We start from the raw sequence: 13,235 nt of genomic DNA on the forward strand, positions 1-13,235 counted from the left end.
AGCAACAAGTAGTAACAGGAGGAGGACAAAAATACATCTTTTACCAGGAAACTGGGTCAAAACACAAAACCAAACAATAAATAGCAATAAATAACCATGTTATACAATGCCAGGAGATAAAAAATTTGAGGATAATTTATATAATGTTTGACTTCTGCTCTAACATCACAAGGCTATATCAAAGCTATCATATCTGTGGTAACTCTACAATACCTCAGTGTAACCTTGAGCTTACTGAATGACCAAACTGCATATGTAAAATAGGTGCATCAGTCTTCCAGCTTGAAGAAGAATCCAACAGAACACAGGTGGAAGATCTAGGTTAATTCACCTATCTTATAACCATTCCTTTGACACACACTTACATCCCACTTGCTACATTGCCAGCTCACCCTCTGTTTCATATATATTAACTCATCTGAACAAATTACAGGCTGACTAAGCCTTTCATACTTCAAGGATGACTAACATGAAAACAACAAAAGGACTCTGAAAAGATTTTAAAATATAAAAGGTAAGACTATAGCATACAACAGACAAAAGAACAGACTTTTTTCTTTTGAAAAATTGAAATGAAAATTAGAACTAAACTTTTAAAAGGATCTATATTTTGCATAACAGCATGAATGTATTTTTTATATTATATATATATATATATATATATATATATATATATATATATTTTTTTAGTTGTAGTTGGACAGAATACCTTTATCTTATCCATTTATTTTTTTATGTGGTGCTGAGGATTGAACTTAGGGCCTCACATGTGCTAGGCGAGTGCTCTACCACTGAGCCACAACCCCAGCCCAGCAGCACAAATGTATTAATGTCACTGAACTGTACACTTAAAAATGGCTAAAATGGTAAATTTTGCGTGCATTTTATTAAAAATTTTGAAAAAGGGGAGCAAAGACCTTATGATTGAACAATTGTGGTCTTGCAATGACTATATAAGATTTAGTCACCTGCTAACATACACAGGAATTGATATGAGTAAAAAACAAACTTGTGACCTATCAAATTATTAAAATAGATAAAAAATTATCTCCTTTAACACCCTTACAAAACTGAAGAAATGAATCATGGGCTGTGGAATAACCCCATGAGTCTTAGAAAAAGGAGCCAACCAGGAAGCATGCAGGAATTTTAAAAGCTAGATTTAGAACTCTATGTAATAATATAATAGAACTTAAACTTTCATTAGAAGTCACAAAAATAATTACTATAATAAGAAAAAAATACTTTGAAATAGAAACAAATTTGAGAAGAGTTTCCAGGATGGACAAGAAAATCACTATTTAGATGCTACTAAGGTGAGAAAAAATAAATTCCTAAGACCACACAAAAGATTCAGCTTTCTAAACATGTTTTCAGTAAATCACCCTATTGTGTGTGTATATACACACATATGTTTAGCTATACACTCAAGAGATTTTCACATCAAATGCAATATATGAAGATGTAAATTTACATAAAATTAAAATAGGGTTATTAGTCTTACATAGAGCATTACCTTCAGCAAAGTTTCCATTAACCAATGCCCAAAGTACAAAGTATACCTTCAACTCAAAATTTCAACTACCCAATATTTTTGGTCTGCTGCACAGAGCAAAGTGTCCCAATGGCATGTATATAATAAGATAAGACAGGTGATAGCAAACTAAGTTTATCACCAGAGAGGCAATATGGTACAAACATAAAGCACATAGCTTGGGAGCAAATAGTTGGCTTTGAATCATTTTGTTACATGACATACAGAAGCTTGGGTAAATTAGTTAATACCTCTGAATTGTACTTTCCTCATCTGTTATTTTATAGTTGTGAAAATTCAATGAACTAATGATTAGGAAAATGTCTAAAATCAACATTCAATAAATGTTGACTGAAATGAAAGACATAAATAGATCAATAAATAAGTGATTAATGTAAGATTTGCTTTTATAATTCCTTTGCCAAAGAAAGTAGCTTCAATTTGATACTTATAACATCACAAGTCATTTTTCCAGTACCTCAATTAACTGAAGTTAGTGAATTAGGTTCTGGAAACATCAAAAGGGCAACATTAATCCTATCCAAGAAGGTACCTCCATCATGCCCTTCCCAGATGAGGTATCACCGATACATATACTTGACAGTACTTTATCTGTGATGCCTGACAGTTTTAACACAGCATTCAACTGTATTTATTTTATCATTAAGGTGATCTTAGGCACAGGAACAATTTTAATATGTGAACATTTTAATGTTTATCTTTCAGTCTACTAATTGTATCAACCTTTGATTACTAAACAAATTCCATAAAACAAGACAGATTAGCAACTTTTGAAAACTTAGATGGGTTGGCAGTTCAACTTAGTCAACTGCTACTGTTTAATAACTATCAAGCATATACACACATGCATGTATGTACGTATCAACACATACAATCTAGACACTGTGCTGGTGGGCAAGCATGCAAAAATGAAGAGGATGGAGGTTCTAGGCTCTCAAATTCTCCTGAATGTATAACAATTCAAACTCAAGATAAGAAAAAGGCACCTGGAGCTAATTCTCATAAGGGACAGTAATGAGGGTCTCCGACAGTAAGAACTGATTCATGTGCCTAGAAAATATCAGCCTGTATGCCTGCATCACAATCACTGGGTAGACCAGGGTGTGCTAGAAAAATAATATTTTAAATACCTTAACATCTTCCAGGTATTCAATGTCTGCAGTGCAATATCCATCTTTCATTCCTCTTTTTAGAACCCTGAACCGCTTTCCTCCAACTGTATCAACCACAGACCTTCCATCAGGTAAGAAATGTACATTTCTAATTTGTAACATACAACCATAATCTGCAAAACTGAAAGAAAAATCAGGTCAGTGTCAAAGTAAGTGTACAAGTTCTCATTCTTGTTCAAAGAAAGTTCCAGCATAAATAAAAACATTTAAGTTCACAAAAAGCATACCTATTTTGTGTGTCACTGACACACATCCCAAACTGCTTGGTTCCAGTCTGCATACTTCTTCGAATCATCAGTCTGTATCTTGGCTCAAACACATGAAGAGGACAAGGCACAGTGGGGTAGGCCATAGTGCAAACAAATATTGGAACATTCTTGGTCAAGCTGAAGGAAAAGATGTTTCATTATTACAGATCAAAACATACAATAAAACAAGTGATGTTTATAATAGCTTTAAATAAATGAAAAACAAAACCAAATCAGTTCTAAATAATATGATTTTAATTCCTGGCAAGAATAAGAACCAGCAACACCTTCATTAAACTCACACTGATGCCATATTAACTCTAAAAACCTGTTTGTGATCCTCTTATTTATAAGTTTGAATTTCAAAATACTAGGTTATCACACAGAGATAAGTACCTTTATAAATCAAAAGGGAATTTATTATAACTAATATTTTATATTAAAATATGTTTAAAATATTTGTAACAAAGGTCAGTATTAATTTCATTTATCCATAAAATATACTGTAATTACTAGATAACAATAAGATGAGCTCCCACAATAGAAAAAAGCAAGTAATTAAAACTTCTTAGGCATTAAAATATTTTCAAATGATCAAAAAACATAATTCAACTGGGCACAGTGGCATTGTCTGCCTGTAATCCCAGTGGCTTAGGAGGCTGAGGCAGGAGGAGGATCCTGAGTTCAAAGCCAGCCTCAGCAACTTAGCAAGGCCCTAAGCACTTTAGTAAAACCCTGTCTCAAAATAATACATATGAAAAAAGCTGAGGACGTGGCTCAACAGTTAAGCGCCTCTGGCTTCAATTCCCAGTACCAAAAAATAAAAAATAAAATAAAAATCAACTAGATAACATTTTTTCCAGATAACCCTAAAATGGTATAATATTTTTCACTACCAGATTGATAGAAAAGAAGAATAAAGGCTACACTGGGGCAGGGGGGCTAGCACCATGGGACAGTTTTAAATAGTATTAAGCATGCCAAATAAGTACTTAGCTCGGTAAATCAGAAATTTTGTTTTTGATAGGAAATGTCCATGTGCTTGGAACTAACAGGCTTTCTTTGAGAAATAATCCTGTAATTACTATACGAATGCTCACTTTAGCATTGTATAGTAGCCAAAACTTGGAAGCAAAAACAAGAGACTAGTGAAGTATGGTTTATCACTAAAATGAAATACTATGCTTTCCACTGAAAGACAACGTGTCCAACACTGACTTAGAAAAACTGTGTTGATGTGAGGAGGAGGTTAGAGAACACTATAAATAATATGATCCCATCTTTCTTTAAAAAGAACTTATCTATACAGTAAAGTCTGGGAAGACATGCCAAAATGTCACCTGTGATTCTTTTTTGGGTTACCAGATATAGTGTTTCTGCTCATTTTGTAGTCTTCTTCAAAATGACCATAAATTACTTATGTAAATATAATACTTAATAAAAATATGTTTAATTTTTTTTTAAATAGCCCCACGAGTAACAAGCAAGATTTCCTTCAGCTTCTTTCCACCACCCTCAGATCTCCGCATGCTAGGGCTTCTCCTTCCCTTGCTTTTACCACTCCTCTGACAGCAGTCAGGTTGCATCACTAAGATTTAAAAGGTCAAACTGCAGTTTTCTTAAATCTAGACTTTCAGTGCTGATCAAAAAGGTTCACAGCCCTCACATCAGAATATTTTCTATCATAAAACCACACAAAATGTCAATTCTGTGGAAAGACAAGTTACTATCAATTTCTATAAAGAAAACAATAGAAATCTTTCTTTTATTGAAGGTCAATAGCCTATTGACACTTGATGGGCACATATCGAAAAAGAAACGTCTACAAGTACAATTGATTTTGCTTTAGAAACAGAAATAGAAAATGTTCCATTTATGTTTTGAAATATGATAGAAGCAAAAAAGTTGTTAAATAAAAACAGCATATAAGATTACAATATTGTTCTTCAGGGTGTTCAGTTAAAGCAGAGTTAACAAATTAAAAACCTGTGAAAGAAATTCAGAGAGACCTCAGTGACTAGTAAAAGAGGGAAAGACATTAAAGGAAAAGAAGGGGAGAAAAGTATAAGAAAGTAGTACAGGGCAATCAAAGTCAGGCCCAACCTACCCAGCTCCAATCAGTTGTTTGTGCCCTAACAGTGGTGTGTTACTATATACCAAAGGCACCTTGGGAGTTTCACCTGTCTGATCCTATCTTAGTTCTGCCCCCATTCGGTATTTTTTTCTGATAATTTGGCCTCTAAGTCATTCCTTCAAATTTCAGTCTTTGGTCCCCTTCCAAACCTCTAATTGGCTAAAAATCCCCTACTAACTTAAGTCATTTACTGTTTACCTCCTACAGAGTCATGAGACAAGAGAGCTACTGTTACCATCCATGTTACTGTTACAGGCTCCATCTCTCTAACTCCCATTCCACTGCTTGACTGTCACTCAGGAAATTCCTCTCCCACCTCAATAATACTTCAGTCCAAAGAAATGAGTCAAAAACTCCCTATTAGAACACCTAGATACTACCAAATGAACTTTTAAAATAAACTTTGTCTGCTGAGGATATGGGGAAGTTAATCACTATTTTTTAAAAATATGCCTTGGCTAGAGTGACTTAAGGACAGGATCCAGTTTACTGTGGGAAGATTTTTCATTACTATTTTCAAGGGTAATGGTTTATGATTTGATCAAGTTAATTTTTATGAGAAGAAACTTACTGTGAGAGTTCAGCAGTTTCTTCATCATATATTTTTTTTCTCTCAGACAGTTCATCAGGCAGATACTTCACTATTAATTCTTCCAACAGCTGTGTGACACAGTACCTCCTATCTGCTAGATACTAAAAGACAATATTATTTTACATTCCAGTTGTTTTCCTATGGTATAAAACATGTGAAACAGTTTAACTGATATATTAAAGCTTTTATTCCATATACAGTCGATTCTGAGTAAGTTTAATTATGGAGGGGACATAGCAGTGGATAACGCTGCACCCTTCACGAGTAAACCTATCTGAGGCTTTCCTCAAAAGCATTCAAGGTACAAGGTTGCAACCTGAACCAAACACTGCATTTAAGAATATTTCCTGCTATAATCAAAAATCCTTCATTAGCAGTGGTCAGCCTTGCCCCTTCCATCTCCCACAACACAGTCCAGTTTCCACCTGACAGCTCATGGTACTTACTGAAACTATCATTTTGACTCAGAAATAAAATGAAGATAAGGCTGAAGAATATAATGCATTTCCCTTACTGAAGAAAAACAAAACAATTCCTCTCTTTGGTTACCGCTTTCAGAGGCAAAGACTCTGGATAATTTTTCTTTCAGGTTTTCCTATTATTGTCACGGTCACTCAGACCTTATATCAGGATACACTATTACTGTGTGATCCACCATCCCCTATACAAAATGGTACATTTATGCTACTTCTTAAACACTGAACTGCAGTCCTTGTGCATTTTTGTGTCATTTTCTATTTCAACTGATAAAAACCATCTATTTCACTCCTGCTTATAAAAAGAAACTATCCTTTAAGACTGGCTCCAAATTTACCTTTTTATTATAAAGCTTTCCTTATTTTTCTGTCTCCCTAAATCCCCATATTTTACCATATACAAGAACTTACCATTCCCTGCATTGTATTATATAAATATGGATAATTGTACTCGGTAATTAAACTAAAAATTGCTTAGGGCCAAAGACCAGGTAAGACTGAGTACACAGAAAATGCCAATATAAATTTTATTAAATACACATAGTGAAGAAAAACTCTTGGGAGACAATCACAAGACAAAGAGAACCTATCATTTAATCTGTAGAGCCAGAAAAAGGGTGGGGGATAGGTATGTGTCAATATCCAATGACAAATACATTAGGAAATGTGAGACTTTGGTAAAATGGTGTAGAAGTGGTTTTCAAATTTAAGAATCAATCAGGGCTTGTTAAAATATGAATTGCTGAGCTCTACCTGAGATTCTGATTAGTGGATATGGAGTGGGGTCTGAGAATGTGTATTTCCAACAAGTTTTCAGGTGATACAGATGCTACTGGTCAGGGGAACATATTTTAGGAACCATTGGGCTATAGATTTAGAGAAGTACCATTAAGCAGAAAATATGTACAGAGATAATTTAAGAGTTTATGATAAGATTAATCAGAATACAGACACTATAAAAGCAGTTCTTTATTATCGATTAAATTGATAAAGACGCTTGAAAATTGAATGCCCATGTAATTAAAGTTGCGGGGAAATGGCCTCTTTTACATTACTAATAGGAATTCGAAATATGTGTAACATTTCTGTGGGCTAGATAATCTGGCAATTGGTTTTAAGAGTTTTATAAAGCTTTTGATCCAGTAAATTCACCTCCCAGGAATTTAACCTAATGAACAATCAACAATTCATACAATCATTACTTTAAAATTCTTTTCACAAAAGCATGGTATATTAAAAAAAGAAGAAGAAAACAACTTCTAAACTGAACAATAGAGAAATGCTAAATTATTTTACTGTTATACTGCTCTCAAAATTAGGTCATTAAAATATATTTAAATGTAAAAATGAACAAATTAAAATGACAAGTAGAAAAAATGTAAAACTGTGGAGAATAATGTAATATTGATGTTATTAATTATTATTCAATAATATCAATTAATATTGATATTATTAATATCTCCACTGAGATCTACTGGTTTTACAGGTCATTGGCAATGATCACAGACTCTGAGAGAGGATTATGGAAAACTACACCCACCTCTTTAAAATTCCATATATTTAGATTTTACAAACTATATCATGCAAAGTATCTTCAAAGTTGGAGAGGATACACATTTTAAAACAGTATGTTAGCTGTGTTTTCAAATAACATGCTCTATGTTTTTCTTTGAATTCCAATGGTTTTTAAGAAAAAACTGTCTCTAAATGAAATCAGTGGATCTAACAGCTAATCTGAAAAGAAGCATAATTATACTACAGAGTATCTAAAACAACTAGAAAAACAGGTTTAGAATACTTTATCTGAAAACACTGATCATATTAGTTGAAAAAGTAATGAGTAAACTTCTTAAGAATAACTTTATCTTATGTATCCTGACTTTGCAAACATTCTGTATACGGTACTGCTTTACATATCAGCTTGCATTGTGTGTAAAGCATATATCAAATGTTAACAGTATGCATAGGCTATTATCTGTAAAGAGTCTTGTTTTCTAATATAGGAAATAACTATAATCAAAATGCTTTTATAAATTTTTTATTCATATTTGGAAGACTTTCTTTTCCTGTAAACAATCCCATCAGTCACAGCAGACAGAATCACTTTCCCCATCATTGCTCAGCATCACAAGGCTTGCACTGTACCTTAGTTGATCATTCAAACATGATTGAGAGGGTACTGTCCTCCCCTTGGGGCAGGAGACTACACTGAGATCTACTGATTTCACAGGTCATTGGCAATGATCACAGACTCAGAGAGGACTGTGGAAAGCTACATCCACCTATTTCCTTCTAGTCTAGCATTTTCCAGAGCAGCACTATGTAGTGTGGTAGCCATGTGCCTACTTAAATTTAAGCTAATTAAACAAAAAACTAAAACACAGTTCCTAAGTCACATAAGCCACAATTCAAGTACTTAACCAGTCATAAGTGGCTAGTGGCTACCATCCTGGATAGCAAAGATATACAGCATTTTTATCAGTGCAGAAGGCTCTACTGTTCTACATGTTAAGTGAGCTGGGAGAGGCTTAAAATCTGGCTTACTTACTATCAAGGGCAAAAGGCAATGCAGTATGATTTCTCTAATATTGTCATCATTAAAACTGAACTTATTGGGATGGGGTTATAGCTCAATGGAAGAGCGCTTGCTTAGCATGTGTGAGGCTCTGGGTTCAATTCTCAGCACCACAAACAAATAAATAAAAATTTTTAAAATATTAAAATAAAACTGAACTTATCTATGACCAAGTAACTGACCATAATTCTTTTTGTTAAAAACAAATTTAACTACAAGGGGCTTTGTATTTTGTACCTATCTTCTTTCCTCTACTCTCTCAATTTCATTTTTCTCCTACATTAGCATATGGATAATAAAATATTTTCCTTTTTAGTCACTCAGCATAGGTAACATACCTTATTCTGGACACTATAGCCACTATTTCTATGGCTGAACAGAAATCAGATCGTGTAACCAAATTAAGACCAATAAACAGATATTAATATATATATTTACCTCTTTTAAGCTTTCTTTGCAAAGGGGACAATATGGTGCATGATCTAAACAGCGCTCAAGACAATTCTTACAGAATGAATGTCCACAAGGGGTTGTTACTGGCTCAAAAAACAACCTGAAATCAACCAAAATACATATTAGTTTTCAAATTAAACTATCCAATTTTGAAAAGCTTACACTAAATTATAGACCAATGCTAACCTCTACTTAAGAAGAAGAAGAAGAAGGAGGGCCTGATGAGCAGGAAAAGGAGGGGAAGGGCAGTGATAAGCACAATTATACCTTCCTGAACTAAAGTTCTCAATCAACAAAGGCCCACTTGGAGCCAAAACCTGTGCTGACTAATATGACAGCTATAGAACAGATGAGGCTAACTAAGCACTTGAAATGCTACTAGTTTAAATTGAGACATACAGTAAATATAAAATGCACACCAGATTTCAAAGACTTAGTGAAAATAAATAATTTAATTATTATTTTTGTATGGTTTTAGATTCCCAATTTATCATCAACTTAAAAATGGTTCTCTTAGTAGCATTACTATATAAAATTCATTAAACTACATATTACTGTTGAATCCTAAATAACTATTAGGCTTAATACTAGATGCAATACTCAATGCAGAAAAACTGATTTTACTAACTTTATAATTATTTCCTAAAACATGATATTTTGCATTCCCTAGAAATATTGTCAGATTTAAAGGTACTTTAGAAATCACCTGGTATAATCTCCTCACCTCAGAGGCTAAGAATAGACTTGCTCAGGAATACAACTAATTACTCCCAGCTTAGTATAACCTGTTTCAGAGCTCTTGACTTCATTAATCCTTGATTTTACTACAATTTATATAAATAAGAAATATTCTTTCAAAACATTCAGTCTTAAAGAATTAAAAGTAGTCTGCACAATGGATCCTTATCCAGCGTTACTTAAAAAGGATTTTATGATTAATAAAAACAAGTTAGAATCATAAACATAAAATGTACAATTAGAATTCTTATCCAAATCTAAAACCATGGCTATATCTAGGTTTAAATATAATATCTATAACTTTCATAGTACTTACAACTTCCTAGATTCTTCTTTTATACTTAAACTACTGGATTCTCACATGCTGGACATAATCAATGCCAATATTGACCCTACTTCTTAAACAAGGAAAACTGAAATTCAGAGATTTGGTTAATTGCCCAAAGTATAAAAGGTAAATCCAGGACTAAAAACTTGTATCTTCTGATATTTAGTCCAGAATTCTATTACTTTATATTGCCTATTATTACCATTATTTATATTTACATTAATACAAAATATTTATCTAGAAAATTTTACATACTGACCTCATGCAGAGAGAACACTCAAAATCTGAGACATCTATTAATTCTTCTGGGATGTCGCCATAATCTAATGAAAACATACAGACTTCACTAGGCGTTTCTATTCAAACAAACAACAGGGTTTTCTTCTTTAGAAAAAAGTTTAAAGGACATACTGAATAAATAAATTTATTTCATATGAGTACAGTGAAATTTTTACCTCCTTGTTTTTTAAGCTTATTTCTTCCATCTTCACTTACAACCACATCCTGTTCTAAGAGAGACAGCTTTCTTTTTAGCAGAACACCTTTTTCCTGAACAGAGAGTAAAGGTTCTGAGGATACCCTTTTTAAACAATCATCTCTGGCAGGCATATCTTTTGAATTGATAGCCTGTGCTGACTGAGCACGGTTTAAACTTCCTCTGACAGGTTCTGAAGTATCCTCTGGTAGTTCTTCAGTCTACAGAAATATAATCAACAAAGATAACCCCATTTCTTTATTATCCATTATTATTCTAGCCAAAAATCAAACTAAATGAAATTTTGGTGCCTTATAATGTTCACTTTGATGCTCACTAATAGCACCCACTTTTAATTCCAAAGCCCCTCTCAAGTAAATGATGTTTGACAGTATTAATATAAGCTGACTTATGTTATAATGAGGTTTAAAGTAGTCATGCTAATATAGTTGTTCATAAAGTACTAAAATAAATACAATGTTCTATAAAGTACTAAAATAATGTTCTACATATTCAAAGAAACTAAGTTTTCTGACATTTAAGTGACCTAAAATTGTGATCAGTAAATATTTCACATGAAAACTTTTACTATAAATGAACGACTACAGACAAAATTCTATTAAGATAACTAGACAAGTTAAAAGTGCTTGAATGGGTTCAAGTGCTTGAAACCAGGAAAGCAAAGATCTTAACATTTAAAAAAAAAAGAGAGGGACTGGGGTTGTGGCTCAGTGGTAGAGCGCTTGCCTAGCATGCTTGAGGTGCTGGGTTCGATCCTCAGCACCACATAAATGTAAAATAAAGATACTGTGTCCACCTAAAACTAAAGAATAAATATTAAAAACAAAAAAAACAGATGAACTACACCCATGATATTTTCTTCTTACCCCTTACCTGCTTCAGGTTAAGCTCACTGGAAGTGTGAGATTCTTCCATTACTGAAGGAAAACCTAAAGGTTTGTTTTTAATACATGGTAACGAATTCCAGGAAGATTCCTTCAAGCCTTCTTTTAAGTTTTCAGGTGATAATAAATCACATAAAATCTGTAGGAGAAATATTATAAAAATAATGAAGAATATATAATGTCTTTTTAAGAATAACACTAAATTAATCTAATATTGAAGAATGTCTAGAAAGTTTATATCAGACATTATTAATAATGAGAAAAACAGATCGGTTAATACAATAAAGTCATACAAAACTGATGTATGCCTCAATGGGTCAAATCACCTCAAAACAACAAAATAATTCAAAACTCTGAAAGGAAGACACAGAATGGCCTGAGAAGGTACCCAAAGTGAAGGATAACTTTTTTTCCCTTCCATGGTGCTGAGGATTGAACCCAGGGCCTTGTTTATGTGAGGCAACTTGCGCACTCTACCAACTGAGCTATATCCCCAGCCCAAGGGTTACTTTTTAACGTAAGGATTATAAAGAGATCACAAGGCAGAAAATATTTACCTCTGAATATTAGTGAACCTATCCTGTCAAAACAGCTCATGGTTCACACCTATGTGCATTTTCAAGTTAGACACAGTATATTGTTGAATATTTATAAGAATGAAAGAATTTGACCCTCTAACAATAAAATTTTAAAATTCCTTGTATTTACATTGAATTTATCGCTGAGACTTGTGTGGTCAGTCACTAATGCTCAGCACTTAGATGGGAGCACCAGATGGCAGCTGCCCTACACCAACTGGGAATTAAACTTGGAGATGGCTTATAACAGGGAAGGTTAAGATAGGGGAACAACTCGGCTGCAAAAATATTATAGGGATTCTGGTGGGGTTTTTTTGGTTGTCCAATAAACTGTATTTACATATATAGTAGAGCATTTCTTAAAACCTAAATTTGGAGATTCTGTTTTTCAGTGGCCCTCTCTATCAAACTAGAATTATCCACAAATAAATATATAAAAATGTGTACAATACAAATAAAAGTGTTAGTAGATGCTCAACTAACACCCCACTTAATGATGAAACATTTAGGGGCTGGAGATGTAATTCAATGGTAGCCTAGCACATATAGGCCACTCGGTTGGACACACAGCACCACACAAAATAAAGGGAAAAAAAAAAAACATTTAAAAAGGTGTATAGATTTTAACATCTTCCCTCATATTAAAAAAAAAAAAAAATCACAGGTACCCAGTAACTCCACTCCTAGGTATTTATCAAATAGATATAAAAACGAATGTCTATGAAATGACTTATACAAAAAATGTTCCTAGCAGCTTTATTCACAACAGTAAAAAAACAAAACAAAAACAAAAAAATACCCCAGCAAAACTGGAAACAAATGAAAAATCAATATTAACTGAATACCACAAACTGTAGTATGTTCATAAAATGAAACACTTGTTCAATAATGAAAAATAAAAAAATTCCTGGTTGTTATCTCAAAAATGGTATGTTGAACAACATCACCACTAAAAAGCCAGAGTATATTCTATATGATGGCAATTCATGTTTTCCATAATTTTGTT

General features: G+C 33.2%; 1 protein-coding gene across 2 annotated transcripts in view; it reads right to left on the reverse strand.

Moving 5' to 3' along the window:
* Lonrf1 (LON peptidase N-terminal domain and ring finger 1) overlaps positions 1-13,235 on the reverse strand; it is a 33,095-nt gene that overhangs the window by 4,216 nt on the left and 15,644 nt on the right. Inside the window, exons 4-10 of one of the 2 annotated variants that reach the window (XM_027954717.3) lie at positions 11,641-11,790; positions 10,727-10,967; positions 10,531-10,594; positions 9,191-9,305; positions 5,681-5,802; positions 2,955-3,113; positions 2,686-2,848 (exon numbers count right to left, since the gene is read on the reverse strand). In XM_027954717.3, the coding sequence (XP_027810518.1) occupies positions 2,686-2,848; positions 2,955-3,113; positions 5,681-5,802; positions 9,191-9,305; positions 10,531-10,594; positions 10,727-10,967; positions 11,641-11,790 (1,014 nt within the window). Of the gene's footprint in view, positions 1-2,685; positions 2,849-2,954; positions 3,114-5,680; positions 5,803-9,190; positions 9,306-10,530; positions 10,628-10,726; positions 10,968-11,640; positions 11,791-13,235 lie in introns of both variants that reach the window. The other variant, XM_027954718.3, reaches the window with a different exon arrangement.

This window comes from Marmota flaviventris, chromosome 3 (assembly GCF_047511675.1).
Source record: "Marmota flaviventris isolate mMarFla1 chromosome 3, mMarFla1.hap1, whole genome shotgun sequence".
Classification (NCBI taxonomy): domain Eukaryota; kingdom Metazoa; phylum Chordata; class Mammalia; order Rodentia; family Sciuridae; genus Marmota; species Marmota flaviventris.